Source organism: Mauremys mutica, chromosome 3 (assembly GCF_020497125.1).
Source record: "Mauremys mutica isolate MM-2020 ecotype Southern chromosome 3, ASM2049712v1, whole genome shotgun sequence".
In the NCBI taxonomy this organism is placed as follows: domain Eukaryota; kingdom Metazoa; phylum Chordata; order Testudines; family Geoemydidae; genus Mauremys; species Mauremys mutica.
The window spans coordinates 102,945,698-102,962,160 of NC_059074.1; the positions used below are offsets into that span (position 1 = coordinate 102,945,698).

Here is a 16,463-nt window from a genome sequence, read left to right on the forward strand (position 1 = left end):
CAAGGCAGTTGGCAGAGGGTGCTAATTGACTGAGTAGAGATACAGCTGAGGGGCTAGTTGCGTGGAAGGAATCACAGCAATTGTGACTATATAAGCAGACAGGAAGGAAGTGCTCGGGAGGACAGTAGGGAGCCTGAAGGAAGGCAAGACTGGCTGATACTAAATCCTGTACCCTTCCCCAGAAGCAAGCAGAGGAAGCTGGCTACTCTCTGTGAAAAATATGTAAACAACACTCCTGGCTGTGGCCTACTGAAGGGGTATAATAAAGTACAGGCGTGGTTAGGAACAGCTGGAGCAGTTACTGAGGCAGGAAAAGACTCTCAGGAGACCCTGTGACACCCCCACCCCCATCATGCAATTACGTCAGCTGCTTCCTTCTCAAATGAGAAGGGTCCCAAAATTGCACTTGCTAATTCACAATCTGTACTATCTTGCAACAATCTACAGTAACTCCCCTAAACAAGACCTCTTGGATACCAGAAGGAAGATATATAAAAAGTGAAAAGTGGTTTGTCAATTCTGTCTTGATTAAAAAATTCCTTCCAGAATCCAAAGAAGGCAACTAGCCACAACTCTGGCATCCCAGGAGATCTAAAGGAAGAGGAGGCTGGGACTGCTGGAAGGGCACCAAACACTCGCTGTCCACACCTGACACTGCCTAAGTACCCACTAGTGGGGCAAGTGGGGTACAATTCAGACTCTGCTATGTCCCATGAACCCACTAGTGGGTTCAGCACAGGGGGCACAGCAAAAACCCAGACCTTGCTGATATGGCCAGGCAAAACTGATAAAAAACTCATCCCACCTTAGCCCCAGTGTACCAGCAAGGTATGAACAAAATGCCAAAGACCTGTGAAGGTATAAGGGATGGTATACCCCTTGGTTGAGGCTGGTAGCTGTCTGGCTGATTAAACCCTACCCATTGCACCTAGGAAAAGACTGGCAACTTGCTCTCTCTCTCTCCCCCCCCGCCCCCCCCAAGAGGCTGTGAAGCACTGATCCCTGTTTTCATTAAGAAGGCTTGAAATAAAAATCCCACAGCAATGAATCTGACTGAAAACTATCCTTCCTGGATTCTGTGATGATCCTAGGCAGGATTTTTCCAGGGAAGGAGCTGGCTCTGCAGGCACAAGCCTGGATCCAGCTAGAAGAGGGTGCTTTATGGGAGGTCCCAATCCTTTACAAATCTCATAATCTTAAATTTACTTTACCTTAAAGCCAGCTTGTTTAAGAAACTGGCCAAGTTTACTGGTAATTTCCTGAAATCTCTCCTGTTGCCAATTGACCTAAAATAAAAACATATTTTGATAAAAATACTAGATTTTGGTATATTCCTCTATACAAATTATATTGACCTCTTATACTGTACCCTGCCTAAGATCTTCTATGAAAACTTCAGTTCAAAGATTAAGCCTAATTAATAAAATGTACATAATGTTTCTTCCGTAGTTTGAGAAAGACAGCATAGAGTACACTATGAAAGAAGATGAATTGAGGCCCTTATTCTACAACGTAGTATGTACCTGAATTCAAAGGGGCTCCGTACAGAAATTTGCCCATCTGGAACAAGCTGTAGGGTAAATCTGCAGTTCTACTTCATGTCTAAAGATACTGTAAATTAACTTGTTCATGAACAGTACCCCTGATTTTGCTTTTTAATTCACACAGGTATAAAGGCAAAACAAATCAGATTCAACAAGGATTTCTCTTAGATTAAATGTACTTAGTAATAAATTAAAACTAAAATGTAAAATAAGGGTAATATTAAATAAACAGCATGTTTTTGAGCAAATGCAGCAGCATGCCTTACAAGTGACTCATCAGCACCCCAGGTGGCTCTGCAACTGTCATCAGGGTGACAATCCCCATGACAGAAGTTTACCCCAGTAAATTTCAGCAGGATTAATTACAGAGTACCCTTTGGGGAGATTTAAAAAAAACACAAAGGGGAGTTACGTGTCCAACTCCCATTGACTTTCAATAGCAATTCAGCACCTAACTACCCCTTGTTGCTTTTGAAAATCTCCCCCTTCTTGGTCGATATGCTGAATTCATAGGCTCCAGAAGAATTTTTTCTTTCTGAACACAGACATTATAACAGCTGGTAACTGTGTAAAGAATGAGGGAAGGACAAACCTTCTGGCCTCAGAACACATATCCCCTTAATTTAGGGCATACAGGAAGGGATGCAAGACTGTTCACTAAAGAAAACTATTAAGCAAATACCTGGTCCATTTTATTGACTGCAACTGCCAGCTGTGTTACTCCAAGAGAGCGAACCAATAACCCATGTTCTCGAGTCTGTCCACCAGTCTCAAACCCTGCTTCAAACTCCCCCCTGCTGGCATCCACAACCAAGATAGCCACATCAGCCTAGGTAAGAAAAAAGATGGTTAGGAAAATAATTTCTACAAGAGGAATGGATTATGGATAAATATTGTCCTGACTGGTCACACAAAAACACATCCTAACCTTCTATGCTCACCAAGAGAATATCAGCATGACTTCAATTGAATGAGGATTGATTTCTAGATCACTAATGTGGACAGGGAAACAATGAGACATGTACACCACAGTATGGTTAAATATAGAAATAGCAACTTTATTAAAACTATTAACCACTGGAGCTACTATTAAAACTACCTGACAGAGCTGTTCCAGTGTGGATTTCAAATGGGCATCAAAGGGCCTGGGTTCTACTAACCTGAGAATGGGTATGAGGGCAATGCCTTCTCTGTGCTCTCAGGCCTGCCCAGGAACTCTGGGTCCAAGCCAGAGTCCCAATTCAAGCCCTTTCTCCACACAAGTGATAAGAGGGATAAGATGAGGTGAGTTGAGCTACACACCAATTGACACAGAGACATATCATACCTCATCACTCTGTAATGTCGTGCCAATGCCTAAGCAGCCCCTTAGGTTACAGGGAACTCATATCAGACTCTCGTTTAACCAACCAACCACACCTCGAAACTGCCAAAGCTGCAACAAATAAAATTTAACCCTCCAAATATCTACAGTTGCCCTAAAAAAAAAAATTACACTTGGGGCTAAAAAATGCATGAACTATTTTATTAGCACTGTGTACTATAAACCAGATCATGGCCTTTGATAGGGCTGCTTTGCATTTTTCACATCAGCAGTTGGGGATTCCCTCAGAATGGCAAAACTCCCAATTACTGTAGATCCATCAGAGTCTGTTCTACGCCATCTCTTTATAAACATTTCCTCACAGTGTTGGGAGCATGGCAATAGCAGACCTCCAGAAATCTCCTACAGCAGAATATCACTCAAACCTCTAATTACATTAAAGGCTAGAATGGCCCCTGGCAGCCCTAAATATGGAGGGAGTATAAGGGAGGATTAAAGATTCCTCTGCCCCACCTAATCTTCACCTGCAGACCAAGGCTCTGGTCTTGCATATTCTCACGTTACTTACTTGTACAGTCACCAATATGAATCAACAATTTAAATAGAATTAAAGACAACAATACAGTTAAGTGCAGAATTTTCCAAAATTTCTGAGATTAAAGATCCCCTTTTCTACTTAAAAAAAATAAAAAAATAAAAAAAAAATCATGGACATTCTGTAACATGCATAAGCATTCACACCATAAAAAAACCCACAAGCCAGCAGATCTGCCATAGACATGTTATATGATTTTGGGCAACTCAATCTCAGTGTGCCACAATTTCTCCATTTGAAAAATTATGATAATATCCACCTTTGTGATGCACTTTAAGACTTTACATAGGGCCCTCTATAACAGTATGGAGTAAGACTCATTATAACAAATATGACTAGGGAATTACTTTTCAAACAAATATATAGTAATGAGATTACAGCCAAAATTTGCTTCTTGCCTGTCACTGAAACTTTGGCAATTATGTCCGCAGAACAGTTTACTCAGACTTTCCTGCAGGCCATTATAGTGTCAGTTATTAAGGACAACTAACTGGCAAAAATGTAAAACGGACATTGTAAAATAGGAATTATTTCTAATATGAAAGAAAACATTACAACACATTTCAACGTCTAACATTCAAACCAGTAACAAGAATATGGACTGTATTGTGCATAGCTGAAGCAGCAGCTCAAAATAGTACTTTGTGCAAACCAAAACTGACTATCCTGACTTCTCTGTAAGTAAATTATCAATTCTGTTAATAGCTGTTTTTAAATTTTGGTCCATGCTTTTAAAGAAAAAAATTATCATATACATTTAAATGTTTGTATCCATATTGTGATAGACCCAGCCAGTTGGGAACAGCAGAGTAGTAGAAGGGAGATATACTGGCCACTGGATAAGCAGTTTTCTGTTCCCTGAGTGACCAGAGCAGGGGCTGCTCCAGGCTAATGAGAACACCTGACTCCAATTAACCTGCCAAGAGTCAGGTTAGGCTGTTAAGCACCTGACTCTAATTAAGGCCCCTCTGATGCTATAAAAGGGCTCACTCCAGTCAGGCAAAGGGAGTCAGAGGAGAGGAAGTGTGTGTGAGGAACTGGGAGCAAGAGGCATGCAAGAAGCTGAGAGTGAGTAGGCATATACTGCTGGAGGACTGAGAAGTACAAGTGTTATGAGACATTAGAAGGAAGGTCTGGTGGTGAGGACAAAGAAGGTGTTGGGAGGAAGCCATGGGGACGTAGCCCAGGGAGTTGTAGCTGTCAAGCAACTGAACCAAGAGGCACTCTAGACAGCTGCAGTCCACAGGGCCCTGGGCTGGAACCCAGAGTAGAGGGCGGGCCCGGATTCCCCCCAAACCTCTCAACTCCTGATCAAACACAGGAGGCATTGACCTGGACTGTGGCTTCTACCAGAGGGGAAGGTCTCTGGGCTGTTTCCAAACCCACAGGGTGAATCTGTGAGGTGAGCAAATCTGCCAATAAGCGCAGGACCTACCAAGATAGAGGAGGAACTTTGTCACAATATATATAGCTTTGTTATTCTCTCTCATTCAATTTATTTAATTTAAAAAAAATCTATACAAAAGCTGTAGCTGCCCTTACTCTCAATCTTACAACATAAACACACCCAGCAACACTGAAAAACCAAACATTCACAAAGGAACAAATTTCATTCAGCCCAGGCAGCCAGCAAGAAAAGCTTCCTTCCATCCCTCCTCATTCTGAGAACATACCCTCAAATCCTCTCCAAAAAACCCTATTAAATTGATGGTAGCTTTTGAAGCATGCCTGGTAAGTCATCAAATTCAGGCTATTTCAGACCACATTGCAGAGCAAGTTCCAGAGTCCCAGGACTTTCACAGAGAATACCCTGCTGGAAGTCCTCTTCATTTCATAACAGGGGAAAATCCAGCTCAAGCAACTCTGCAAGACTGCAACTGTGGCAGTACGTCAAGTGGTGATCTCTCTGGCAGATAGGTCCCAGCCATTCAGGGCTTTAATATGTAACTACCAACACCTGAAACTTCATCCTGAGACCAACAGACAGCAAACGCAAATCCCAGAGCACTAGTGTCATGTGTTTCCAGCAAGATGGCCCAGTAAGCTAGCCCATGCAATCTGCACCAGCTTCAGTCTCCTGAATGTCTTCAACTGTATTCTCACATAGTGTGTTATCTGCTGTTTTCACTCAAAGCTTCTTACAACACTTTACCCTATAAAACTTTTTCAGCACTGTCAAGCAGTACATACATGTCAAGTTTGAATATTTAAAGCTGAGCTGTTCTTGGAGTTATCCTAGTGCAATGAAGTATTCAGAATAGTTCATTAACAAACGTGAAAACCTTTTACCTCAATATAGTCGACTAACCTAAAATACTGCCTTTAAAATTTCCAGAAAAGAATGTCAGCTTTCAGTTTAGAAAAAGCATAAGACATTTCGGTTTTTAAGACTCCTTTCCTTCCTGAAAATAAAGACTTACTTTTCCCCATATTTTTTTCTACAGGTTAGGAAGCACAGAATAAATTTACATTTATGATATTTTGAACAGAATAAAATTAACTGATAATATGCAGTATATAGACACTCTGTTAAAGATTCCACTACCTTTTTTTTATGTAAAGGTTAGATTCAAATAATTTAGAATATTAAATTATAAAACATCACATTATACTTGATAGGTGCAGTTAAGAAATGTTTGCTACCTGTGCAGCTCCTGTGATCATATTTGGGATGAAATCTTTATGGCCCGGAGCATCCATCAATGTAATAACTTTAGTCTTTGTCTCAAATTTGGTCATACCCACATCCATTGTTACTCCCCTTAAATAAAACAAACATGTAATACACCATTACAACTCCTTCCAAAGTTCTCCACACAAAGTTAGTAGACTTAACAAATCAGAACACTGTGTCTGCCATTTGATTTAACCAGTACTAAATTTTGGCCAATTTAATAAGTCTATTTGTGGCACTGACTTTCCCTTTCATTGGAGAAACTATCCATCTGCATCAGAATTTCATCTTAAAGAAGTTAAGAAAGCATGTGTTGCTGAGAGAAGTTTTACTCTCCTTCCCCTTTATACGCTGCTTTGCTATGTATAAAGATATTCAAATCTAATTCTGCTATGCCAGGCAGGAAGGGAGATGTATAGTCAGCCAAAAAATGCTGATAGGAAGAGAACAGGCAAACGGTTGAAGTCCTAGAGGCTGAAAATATGACAGTTGTATACAATAATGGATTATGTCCTCAAATCAAAGAACAAGTAGCAAAGTTCAGAATTTACTACTAAAGCGCAAAGCAGCTGTCACATTTTCTAAGTCAGTATTTTGAAGTTCTCCACCTCTGCAAAAATAGGCATCAACAGCAGCAAGAGCACAACCAAGAAAAAATTACTACATATACAACTACAGGAATAAGAGTATATTTTTGTAAATGTCCCCCTCATTCACATATGCCTGTTATCATTTAGAAAGGGCAGAATAGTTCTGGACTCAATTCTAAATTTGACTAAATAGCACCTGTGGGAAATTGCCTTGGCCCATCTATTTTTTAAATCATGATGCCAAATGACAGCAAAGAACTATCTAAATATTTGAGGAGAGCTTCAGAACACTTTAGTTTTAAAATATAGGCTTGAGAGTGGAGAAGGATGAGGGAAAAATCAATCAAGAAGGGTGGAAATTGTTTTGAGGGTGGAAATTCTCTAAGTTTCCCTTAAAACATGGAATAAATCTTTTATTTACAGAAATAAAGGCAAAAAGACCTTGCTTCCCTTTTATATATCCTGATGTTTAATAACACTTTCGTTTTAAGGCAATATTTAGAAATATTTTATTACCAGACGGCCAAATTCTATTTTCAAGGTTTTAAACTTTGAGACAAAAACCATTTTTCACATTTTTGTCTGCAACACTGATTTTTGGTTGACTTTTTTTTTTTTGACCTTTTCTCACACAAGCCTGTATTGAACATATGTACGGGAAGACTGGCAAATGCAGAAGTTTAGTTATAGGTCTGAACACTGCACAAGTTCATTTCTCTTTTCTTTTTAAAAAAGCTAGTCTCTCTGCAGCCCACTCCACTCCCCATTCCTTTGCATCAGTTTACATTTTCAAGGTTATCTATGCAACCAGAGGAGCTTTAATACCATGATACCATGGGTGATGAGCATGACATAAAAATACAATTACATTAGATAAACAAATTTCTCTGTGGTTTTAAATGAAGCCTAAGATACTGGTGAATGCCACAAAAACTGTAGTAAGATATTAATTCTACAGTTTAGTTCATGTTTTTCTGAACACAGGTCATTGTCCACAGATCCAATTTATATAGTTTTAAAAAGCCATTTTATTAATTTTTTTAATTATCCACACCACTTCCTCCTCATGTATTTCCTCACTGTAATACAATTTAAAATGCATTACACAGAAAAAGTATTTACACATTTTATTTCAATGTAATATGTTACTGGCGGGGACTTTTCAAAAATAGTTCTAATATTAATTTAACGAGTCAGATATAATAGACTAAAAATGTTACCTTCCTTAAACTCCTCACATGTGCTGGTGCCTTGATCAAACAAATTCTATCAGCTCCTCATACTGAGGATTTTAACCAAAAAAAAAAAACCAAAATCCAATTTCTCAATGGCATTTCATTTCCACAACCAAGAAAAGACACTGACTTTTCTTTCAATCGTGTATATCTATGTACACACAGAGGATGAAATATTTCCTACCAAACATTTTACTTTTAAAACATTTAATGTAGGTAAGCACATAGCTAATTAATAGAATGACATTTAGTAACACGTTGCAATCAGAAAGAACATTAGTTCACACTAGAAGATAACTTGCCTACCTTTCTCTTTCTTCCCCAGTTTCATCCAAGACCCATGCATAAGCAAATGAAGCTTTGCCAGCCTTTTTGGATTCCTGCTCATATTTGTGCATAGTTCGTTTGTTCACGTTGCCCAGAAGGTAGAGTAAATGACCCATTAGAGTACTTTTACCTGCATCAACATGTCCTAAGAAGGGAAGTAAACATTAGACTACTATTACTAGACTTGATAATACAGCTGGAAAGGAAACACAGTGGCAGACAGGGGAATCTAATGCCCTGAAGTTTTGTTTCATGCTCATGCAATTCACAGAGTCTGATAATCATATATAGTAGCAGACAGAGAGAGAGGTTTTCTAGACAGAAGAAATGGGTGAAGTTTGACAATGACTTCTGCTTAACTCATGTTAAAAAGAATAATGCTAAAAAAAGAGTCAACTTTAAAGTATATTTTATGTTGACAAGATGAGGATGGGGGATAGGCAGAAGGCCTAGTTAGCATTTTAGTCCATGCAGGTTAAAAGTGGCTCCCGCCACAGAGGAAGGGTAAAACAGATGGGTTTTAGTGCAATCTGAGATATTTCCTTTCCTAAACGGAGGAATGTCTTGCTTCTGCATCACTCCCAGACTCAATAAGCACACGTTTCTGGCCCAAAATGTATTCAATTTGGAATTAAAATAAAGAAAAAAGGGTATTACCTATTACCACTAAATTCAGCAGCTGTTTTCCTCCTTGCCTCTTCTCCAGCTCTGCTTTCACATCTATTTGTTGTCTTGTCTTACTAGACTTTTTCACTGGAGTAGGTACTGTATTCTGCTCTTCTGGAATCTGAATTGTTTGGGATGGAAGAGCTGATTTAGAGACCAACTCAACTACTCCAGAAGTGACACTGGAATCTTCAGATGATGGTCTTTTTTGAGGTGTATTAGCACTATGGCCATTCTCTTCAGCAATCACACTAGGGAAAGCAAAGAGAAAACAAAGATTTATAGAGAATGTCACTGAAGCCCTACACAGCATCAGAGAACAAAGGGGGTTTCTCTTTACGTAGAGTCCAACCCTTCAAATTAAGAATCTCTGATAAGTAGTTAGAGACTATTAAAATGGAAGTGACAAACAACTGGACACAAACGACAGATATAGGCTCTGAATATCTTGCCTGAAAAGCAGCCTGAACAAAAGCAAAATAAGAAAGCATCCCATGTACTATTTGAAATTCAGGTAAGACAAAAACCCTCTTCCTCGTGGCCACTTCTTTTGATGGGGAGGGAAGAGACAGTTGAGGGGTTTCCTTGCTGCAGAGTTAACTTGGAATCTTACCTGGAGGTTGTTCCTAACCTGGCTCCATACACAAGAACCTCTCACCCAACTGTGGTGGTGTTTTACAAACAGGTTAGCTGACAAGTCCTCGGGTATAGGTTAAAGCCTGAGTGCTGCTTATACTTGGGCTGATAATGCACCCAATTTGTTGCATGCATGCAGGCTAAACCACTCGAGTGCTAGTTGTTCTCCAATGCCTTTCCAAAAGTCAGCATGGTTGCCATGTTTATGGAAAGTTGTGTTGGGGAAGGTAGGTTTAACTAAAAAAAAAAAAAAGAGGAAGAAGGATGGTCTTATGATTAAGGCAATGGCCTGGGATTCAGGACATCTACAGGTTGGGGTGTCTTCCCAACTCTACCACAGATCTTCTGTGTGACCCTGGTTACATCATTTCCTCTCTCTCTCTCTGACTCAGTTCCCCATCTGTAAAATAAAGCTAACAATCCCTAATTCACAGATGTGTCAGAAGGATAAATTCATTAGAGTTGCTCAGATAGTTATGGTGATATCCACCACAGAAAAGCCAAACACAGTAAACAAAAAATGAAGACTGAAAAATTTCCCATGCTGGCTTATACACAAAGCTTCAGAAAAATCTGATTCAGTCTCTGTGCATGTAAGCTGCCTGGTGAACAAGGATGGGATCAATGACCCCCAGCCGGGCTTAAAAGATGACACCTGGAACCCAAGAGGGGACAGAGAGCTGACGGAGTCAGGAGAAGGACAGGCGAGAGCTGCCTGAAGAAGAGAGGAGAGACCCAGGAGCAGCAGCAGCAAAAAGCTGGTACAGTAAGCGACTGGAAAGAGCAAAAGGTTGATGGTGAGGACTGGCCAGAGCTGGGGAACCCCTGGTAAGTTAAAGGAGAGCTTGAGGATCAGCCCCTATAAAGAAGGGGAAGAACCAGCCTGGTTAAGAGAAGCTGAGCCCAGTACAAGAAGGTTGATACTGAAGGACAGATCCAAGGAGCAGGGGTAGGACTCACAGGCAAAGAGGTCTGGTCAGTGGAACACTGCAGGGAGCTCTGTTGTGGGAGACATGACTTGGGACTATGGGAGAGAAGCAGGTCTTGGAAATCTGAGGTAGGTGGCCTAGAGAATGGGGCCTAGACACAGGGGCTGAAAGGAACTGTGACCAAGTGAGTGATGACTCTCTGGTAGGTGATCTGGGAACAGTGACCTTTGAATGGGATTGAAGAGCTTCTGCATAGTAAACATTTGTTTTACTTTAGGATTTTTTAGAAGAATTGTGGACTGCAACCCTTTAAATGAATAAAAGGGTATAAAATTGCCACTAAGAGAAAATATTACTTTTCACGAGCGGATTTCAAGGGGAAACTGAGGCAGGTGTACACATTCTGCACCAGCTTGCCATTGGAGGGTGCTCCAGGCAGTGCCACATAACCACACTGCACTTTAAAAAATATTTATAGGGGATGGAAGGATGTTACTGCAATAATCATATCTGCGTCCTCCCATCTCCCTCCAAACCCCAATATCCTTTTGCCGCTGGCTTTTCTGGAGTCAGATAACTTTATTCATCACTTTTGGCCCAAGAAGCCCTGCCAATGGAAGATAATACAATCTCAAGCTGCATCAGAGTGAGTTTTCATGATTCACTTTCCATTTACCTGTCAGAGTATATTTCCCTGTTTCCTCCCCTTCAGCTTTCATAACCAAAACTACTTTTCCATATACATCAGAATCCTGTGATCAGCATGGTGTTCCGCCTCATCCTTTTATCACATGATGGCATCAAACAGTGTAGCTGACTCACTTTCTGCCAGTTTTCAACCCTACTAGGAATTTCTTTCTTACTTTAGGCCAATGGTTTTCAAGTTGTGATCTGTGGACCCCAGGAGGTGCACAGAATATGTCTAAGATTTCCAAAGAAGTCCATACCTCCATTTGAAATTTCTTTTAGCAGTCCACAAATGAAAAAAGGTTGAAAACTACTTTGGGCTATTTTCCATGACACAAATTCCATGACACAATCTAACTCAGATTTTCTAACTCTTATAATTGTAGTGACAGAGACAGAATAGTTTATGATCTAGTCAGATCTCTAACTAAAAGAAATTAAGCCTGGTAAGGACCCATGCTGCACACCTGCAAAGGAAGTCTACCACATGTAATACAGGAAGTGGCATTGGTGATTTTATAGGTCACACCCTTTCCTCAAATTCAGAACTAAACTAAGTGGCCCAGTACTATATCAGGACAATGTGTTGCTGGAGAGGCCATCTTCCTGATGAGATCTAAAGCCAAGGCCCTGATGGTCATTAAAGACCCCTGTCCCCATGGCACCCCATTTAGATGTGTGAGAGCTCTTTTGTCTTGGTCACATTCCAACAAAATAAATTCCCCCTGTAATTTAAACTGAAGAAGCTATTCTTCATTTCCTGTGCTAAAGATCTGAAAGTAGTAGATCATCAAAACATTCATATTTAAAAGTAGTTAAGGGAAAAAAATGACTGCATAGGAACTAATCTACAGAAAAATATAACATCGACCATCCATGCTTGCTTTTACTAGAAAATATTTCAAATCAGCACCTATTCTGCATTGTGTACCAAAGTCCTTCATTTTTTTAAAAAAGTTACTTAAACAAATAGTATGTCAGGTTTAAACTGAATGCCTGTTCTAGAAACAAACCAGTACTAAGTTCATTTCATGCAAAATCACCTTCCCCAATTCCTGTCTGTTTAGACAAGTATTTCATAACACAAAATATATAATTAGTTTTTCCACCAAATACACATGCACAGAGAACTGTAGTGAGAGCACTTTTCCCACACCTGAACAGTAGATTTAAATAGCAGAAGTTATAAAGTAGGCCAAATCAGTTTTGACAGAAGTCATGCATTATTTCGGAGTTACATACGTATACATACTTTACTTGTATCAGGCTTTTCCCATCAAGATAAAGATGCTCTTCTAGCCTTTTCTCAGATTTTTTTTTTAGGTACTTATACTTCATAATTTTAACACCCAATGCTTTCAGACTGAAGCGTAACACTTGCACATATTCAAAAGAACAGATATACTTTATATTGATCTCCTTATGACATTTAAAGATCTAGAGAGAAGTTCTTGCATAAGAAAAGAGGTCAAACTGACTTTGTAGATGGCAACCCACTACCTTCTCTTTCATTGTCTGCACAACTTCCCATGCTAATTAAAAACAAAAGTTAAACTATATGAAGAAACTATATGAAACTGCAATTAATACAACCCCAAAAGCAGAATTCAGAAGTTTTTCTGCAGCTTTTCAAGCATGGTTCTAGAGATTTTTATACTAAGGCTACCCAAATACCAAGGTAAAGACAAAAAAACAAGAACACTGAACAACAGATTAAAAAATTAATCACAGGTTATAACTTTTTTATTGGCTTAACTATATTTATTAAAGTCTCAATTTCTTAGCAGTAATCTTTTATGGCTGTGTATTAATTAGAATTTTCTCAGAAAATTAGTCTTTGATAATTACTTAGAAAATGTAAAGCTTCATATTCTAGGGGATTTTCTTTCTTCAGAGTTCTGGGTGCAACTGTAAGTACAGCAGTCTTTAGGGATCTCAAAATACACAGTCAGAGAGACCATCAATTTGTAAAAGGCATAAATCTCATCACTGGCAGCCTATGTGCACAGCCTCAACTATCCAGACGCCTCCAGCAATACTATGATCCTTTCCAATGAGGCCCCTAATGGCTGGCTGCCACCTCCCCTACTTAGTCATTAGCTATTTGTCACATAAGTATCGTTACCTATAGTTCACTCTCCATGGGACTGAAGAAATTAAAAACAGAATGCCAAGTCCAGGGTGTGTGGGGGGGGGTCACTCCTCCTTTCCAAATTAGTGGGAAAAAAGCTTGCTGTTAGAAGTTCTCTCAGAAAAAAGGTCCTGCTGCTATGTGGCAAGGAGCTCTGCCTGAGTCCCCAGAGTGTCCTTCCCTGGTAATGCAGATTTGAAACAGTAGACACTTAAACAAAACATTTCCTCATCCCCCTTCTGCTTGAGCTGCATGATGAGAACTGGGAAGGGGACTTGGGAAACACAAGGAGGGAAAGATTTTATAAAGGAGGGTTTGGAGACCCTTGAGGAGGGAGACATTAGGTGCGCTGGTTGCAAAAGGAGATGAAAGCACAATAGGAAAGAAAGGAAAGGAGGTGAGGAAAAGGGATGAGGGTAAAAGGAAGAGAAAAACTATAGAAAAAATGGAATGGAGAAGAATTATGCTGAGGAGCTGATTTAAGATGGAAAGGGAATAAAGAAATGAGAAAAGGAAAGAAAAAGCAAGTAAGTGACAATCTTAAGGTTATTAAATGCATTAATTTGTATACTTATATTTCGGTTTGGGTATAAACCTAAGGGTAATAAGGAGAGGGGAGATTTGGGAATTCAAGGATTAGGACTGGAGAAGCAGAAGGGAGAAAGATGGTGCAATTGAAAAGGGGTTTTGCAAAGTGGAGAGTCAGGCAAATAGGTTGGGCGACCTGCTTATAAATGGGACAGGGGAAACTGAGGAGCCTGGGAAATAGATTGAGCGACTCTGCTAATCAAATCCAAGTTCTCAACTTGACCCAAAACTTTATTTCAGGTACTATGATGTCACTGCTAGAAGAGGAAGCACCACAATGACATTTTATCAAACACATGACAATATTGCCACAACATGAGACATTACTATCACTGATGCAACACCATGATGTGAATTAGAAGCATCAAGATGATGAATCATAGTACCAAATACTCACGGAGCCTCAGCTGAAAAAACCCAAAGCTGTCTTTAAATTGATCATCAAACTTCCCTCAAATAGGCAAAAAGCAAAAATCTATGAAAAAGTGAAGCAGTTCAAAACACAGTAGGATGAAACTATTTCATTAATTTATTGAAGGAAAAGAAGCTTCAACAATCTCTATCCCGAAAGAATTCTCAAAGTGCTTATGCAGTTGATTCTCTTGAATAATATATGTATACACCACTTTGTGATCTATGTACTTTTAGGGACTGATGTGTTAGAATGCCTGTCTGTCTCAATACTGCCAATTAAGTAAAACACAATAGAAAATGTGCAGTTCCATCTGTTATGGTCTAATTATGTGAATGCATTACAAAATGTGCAATTTCTTCTGTTATGGTTTAACCAGGGCCGGCTCCAGGCACCAGCTCAGCAAGCAGGTGCTTGGGGCTGCCCATGGAGAGGGGCGGCACATCCGGCTCTTCGGCGGCGGGTCCCTGACTCCCTCTCGGAGCGAAACACCAGCTGCCGAATTGCCGCCGAAGACTGAAGCGGCAGCGGTAGAGCAGATCGTGACTTTTTTTTTTTTTTTTTTTGCTGCTTGGGGCGGCAAAAACCCTGGAGCTGGCCCTGGGTTTAACTATGTGAATTTCAGTTAAATACTCTTTGTAATCTTCCAGTCAGGAGGGATACTAAACCTCTTTTGTACAGCAAGCTCTCTTTGGGAAACTTACATTTATTAAGGAAGCTCTCAAAATTAGTTTGCCCATTCCAAATTATAGCTACACAAATTTGGTCAGTATGGCTGAAAAAATCATCCTCATTTGCTTACATTTGCTCTGGTTTCTTTCATGAATTCATGCACAGACAGAAAATGGTAATATTGTCTTTAGCTAGTAGAGTGAGAAGCAGTTTATCAGAAATGAACAAACCATATTTTTCCAGGATAATCCCTGTAAAATATTCACCAACCCCAAGAAAGGCAACCAGAACTCTATAAGTAATTCACAACTGCCAATAACCATCCATTTGTTTTAATAAGCTTCTTTAAAGAAGAAAAGATCACATTTTATATTAAGGTTCCATTTACAGAGTTTATAAAGGATTAATAAAGTATTTATAAAATGTTTTAATAAATGCTTAATTGATTGTTATGGAGTCCAACAGATTGCTTATAACCTTCTATAACACTGAAGTGCATTAATAGCTATAAGCACATGCTACTCATCTCTGTAGTGCACTTATTTTAAAACTATGTATTAACTCTTTGTAAGCCATTTATAAATGGAACCTTAACATCAAGAGTGCCTAAAGAAAGCTAATAAAGAATTTTTCATAGATATTATTAAACTTTGCAATTCTCTTGATCCTAAACAACATACTATTATGCTTTCAGTATTCCAGATCATACAAGTGTAAAAGAAAACACTGTAGTACAGAGACTCAGTGTTGGGGGGGGAGGGAGTTGTTTCTAGTTCAGAACTACATGTGTAACAGCTGTAAAGCAATGATAAGGTTGTAAAACAACAATAATATTTTGGCTAACCACTCTGTGTCTAGCTACAGGCGCCTCCACTCGGCTTCCTATAGACTAAACTCTCCATTGTATGGTCTTCTCCAACCTGTCTATGCATGTAAAATACAAATCTTATTAACTAACCCTCCAAGAAGTGCTCCTTGTTTGCCAGGATGCTTCTCTAGTCTTACACCAGGACTCTCTTCAGATCTCACATCTTACATAATCAATAATGACTTTTCCATGACTCCACTAGGTATTCACCCACGAAAGCTCATGCTGCAAAACGTCTGTTAGTCTATAAGGTGCCACAGGATTCTTTGCTGCTTCTACAGAACCAGACTAACACGGCTACCCCTCTGATACTTGACACTAGAGTAAAACTCCATTAAGAAGGCAGGCTCCATTCAAATAATGGTAGCTTTTTGCACAGAACAAAGCCTTCCCCCATCCTAATTAGTTGCATCACTTCTATAACATTCCCAACTATTTTTAAATGAAGTACTGACTGAGAAATTAAACCTCTCTCAGAACACCGAGCATTCAAACCCAGCTGGATGACAAGCAGCTATTTCAGAGTTGAGGACTGCTATAATACAAAACAGCACCACCACTAAAAGGGAAGTATATACAGCTCCA

General features: G+C 39.6%; 1 protein-coding gene across 4 annotated transcripts in view; it reads right to left on the reverse strand.

Moving 5' to 3' along the window:
• Nucleotides 1-16,463, reverse strand: part of HBS1L (HBS1 like translational GTPase) — a 131,778-nt gene that overhangs the window by 20,631 nt on the left and 94,684 nt on the right. For all 4 annotated transcript variants that reach the window (XM_045009685.1, XM_045009686.1, XM_045009689.1 and 1 more), the window contains 5 exons: nt 8,947-9,206; nt 8,269-8,434; nt 6,107-6,224; nt 2,227-2,373; nt 1,212-1,286 (listed from right to left, as the gene is read on the reverse strand). In XM_045009685.1, the coding sequence (XP_044865620.1) occupies nt 1,212-1,286; nt 2,227-2,373; nt 6,107-6,224; nt 8,269-8,434; nt 8,947-9,206 (766 nt within the window). The remainder of the gene's footprint in view (nt 1-1,211; nt 1,287-2,226; nt 2,374-6,106; nt 6,225-8,268; nt 8,435-8,946; nt 9,207-16,463) is intronic.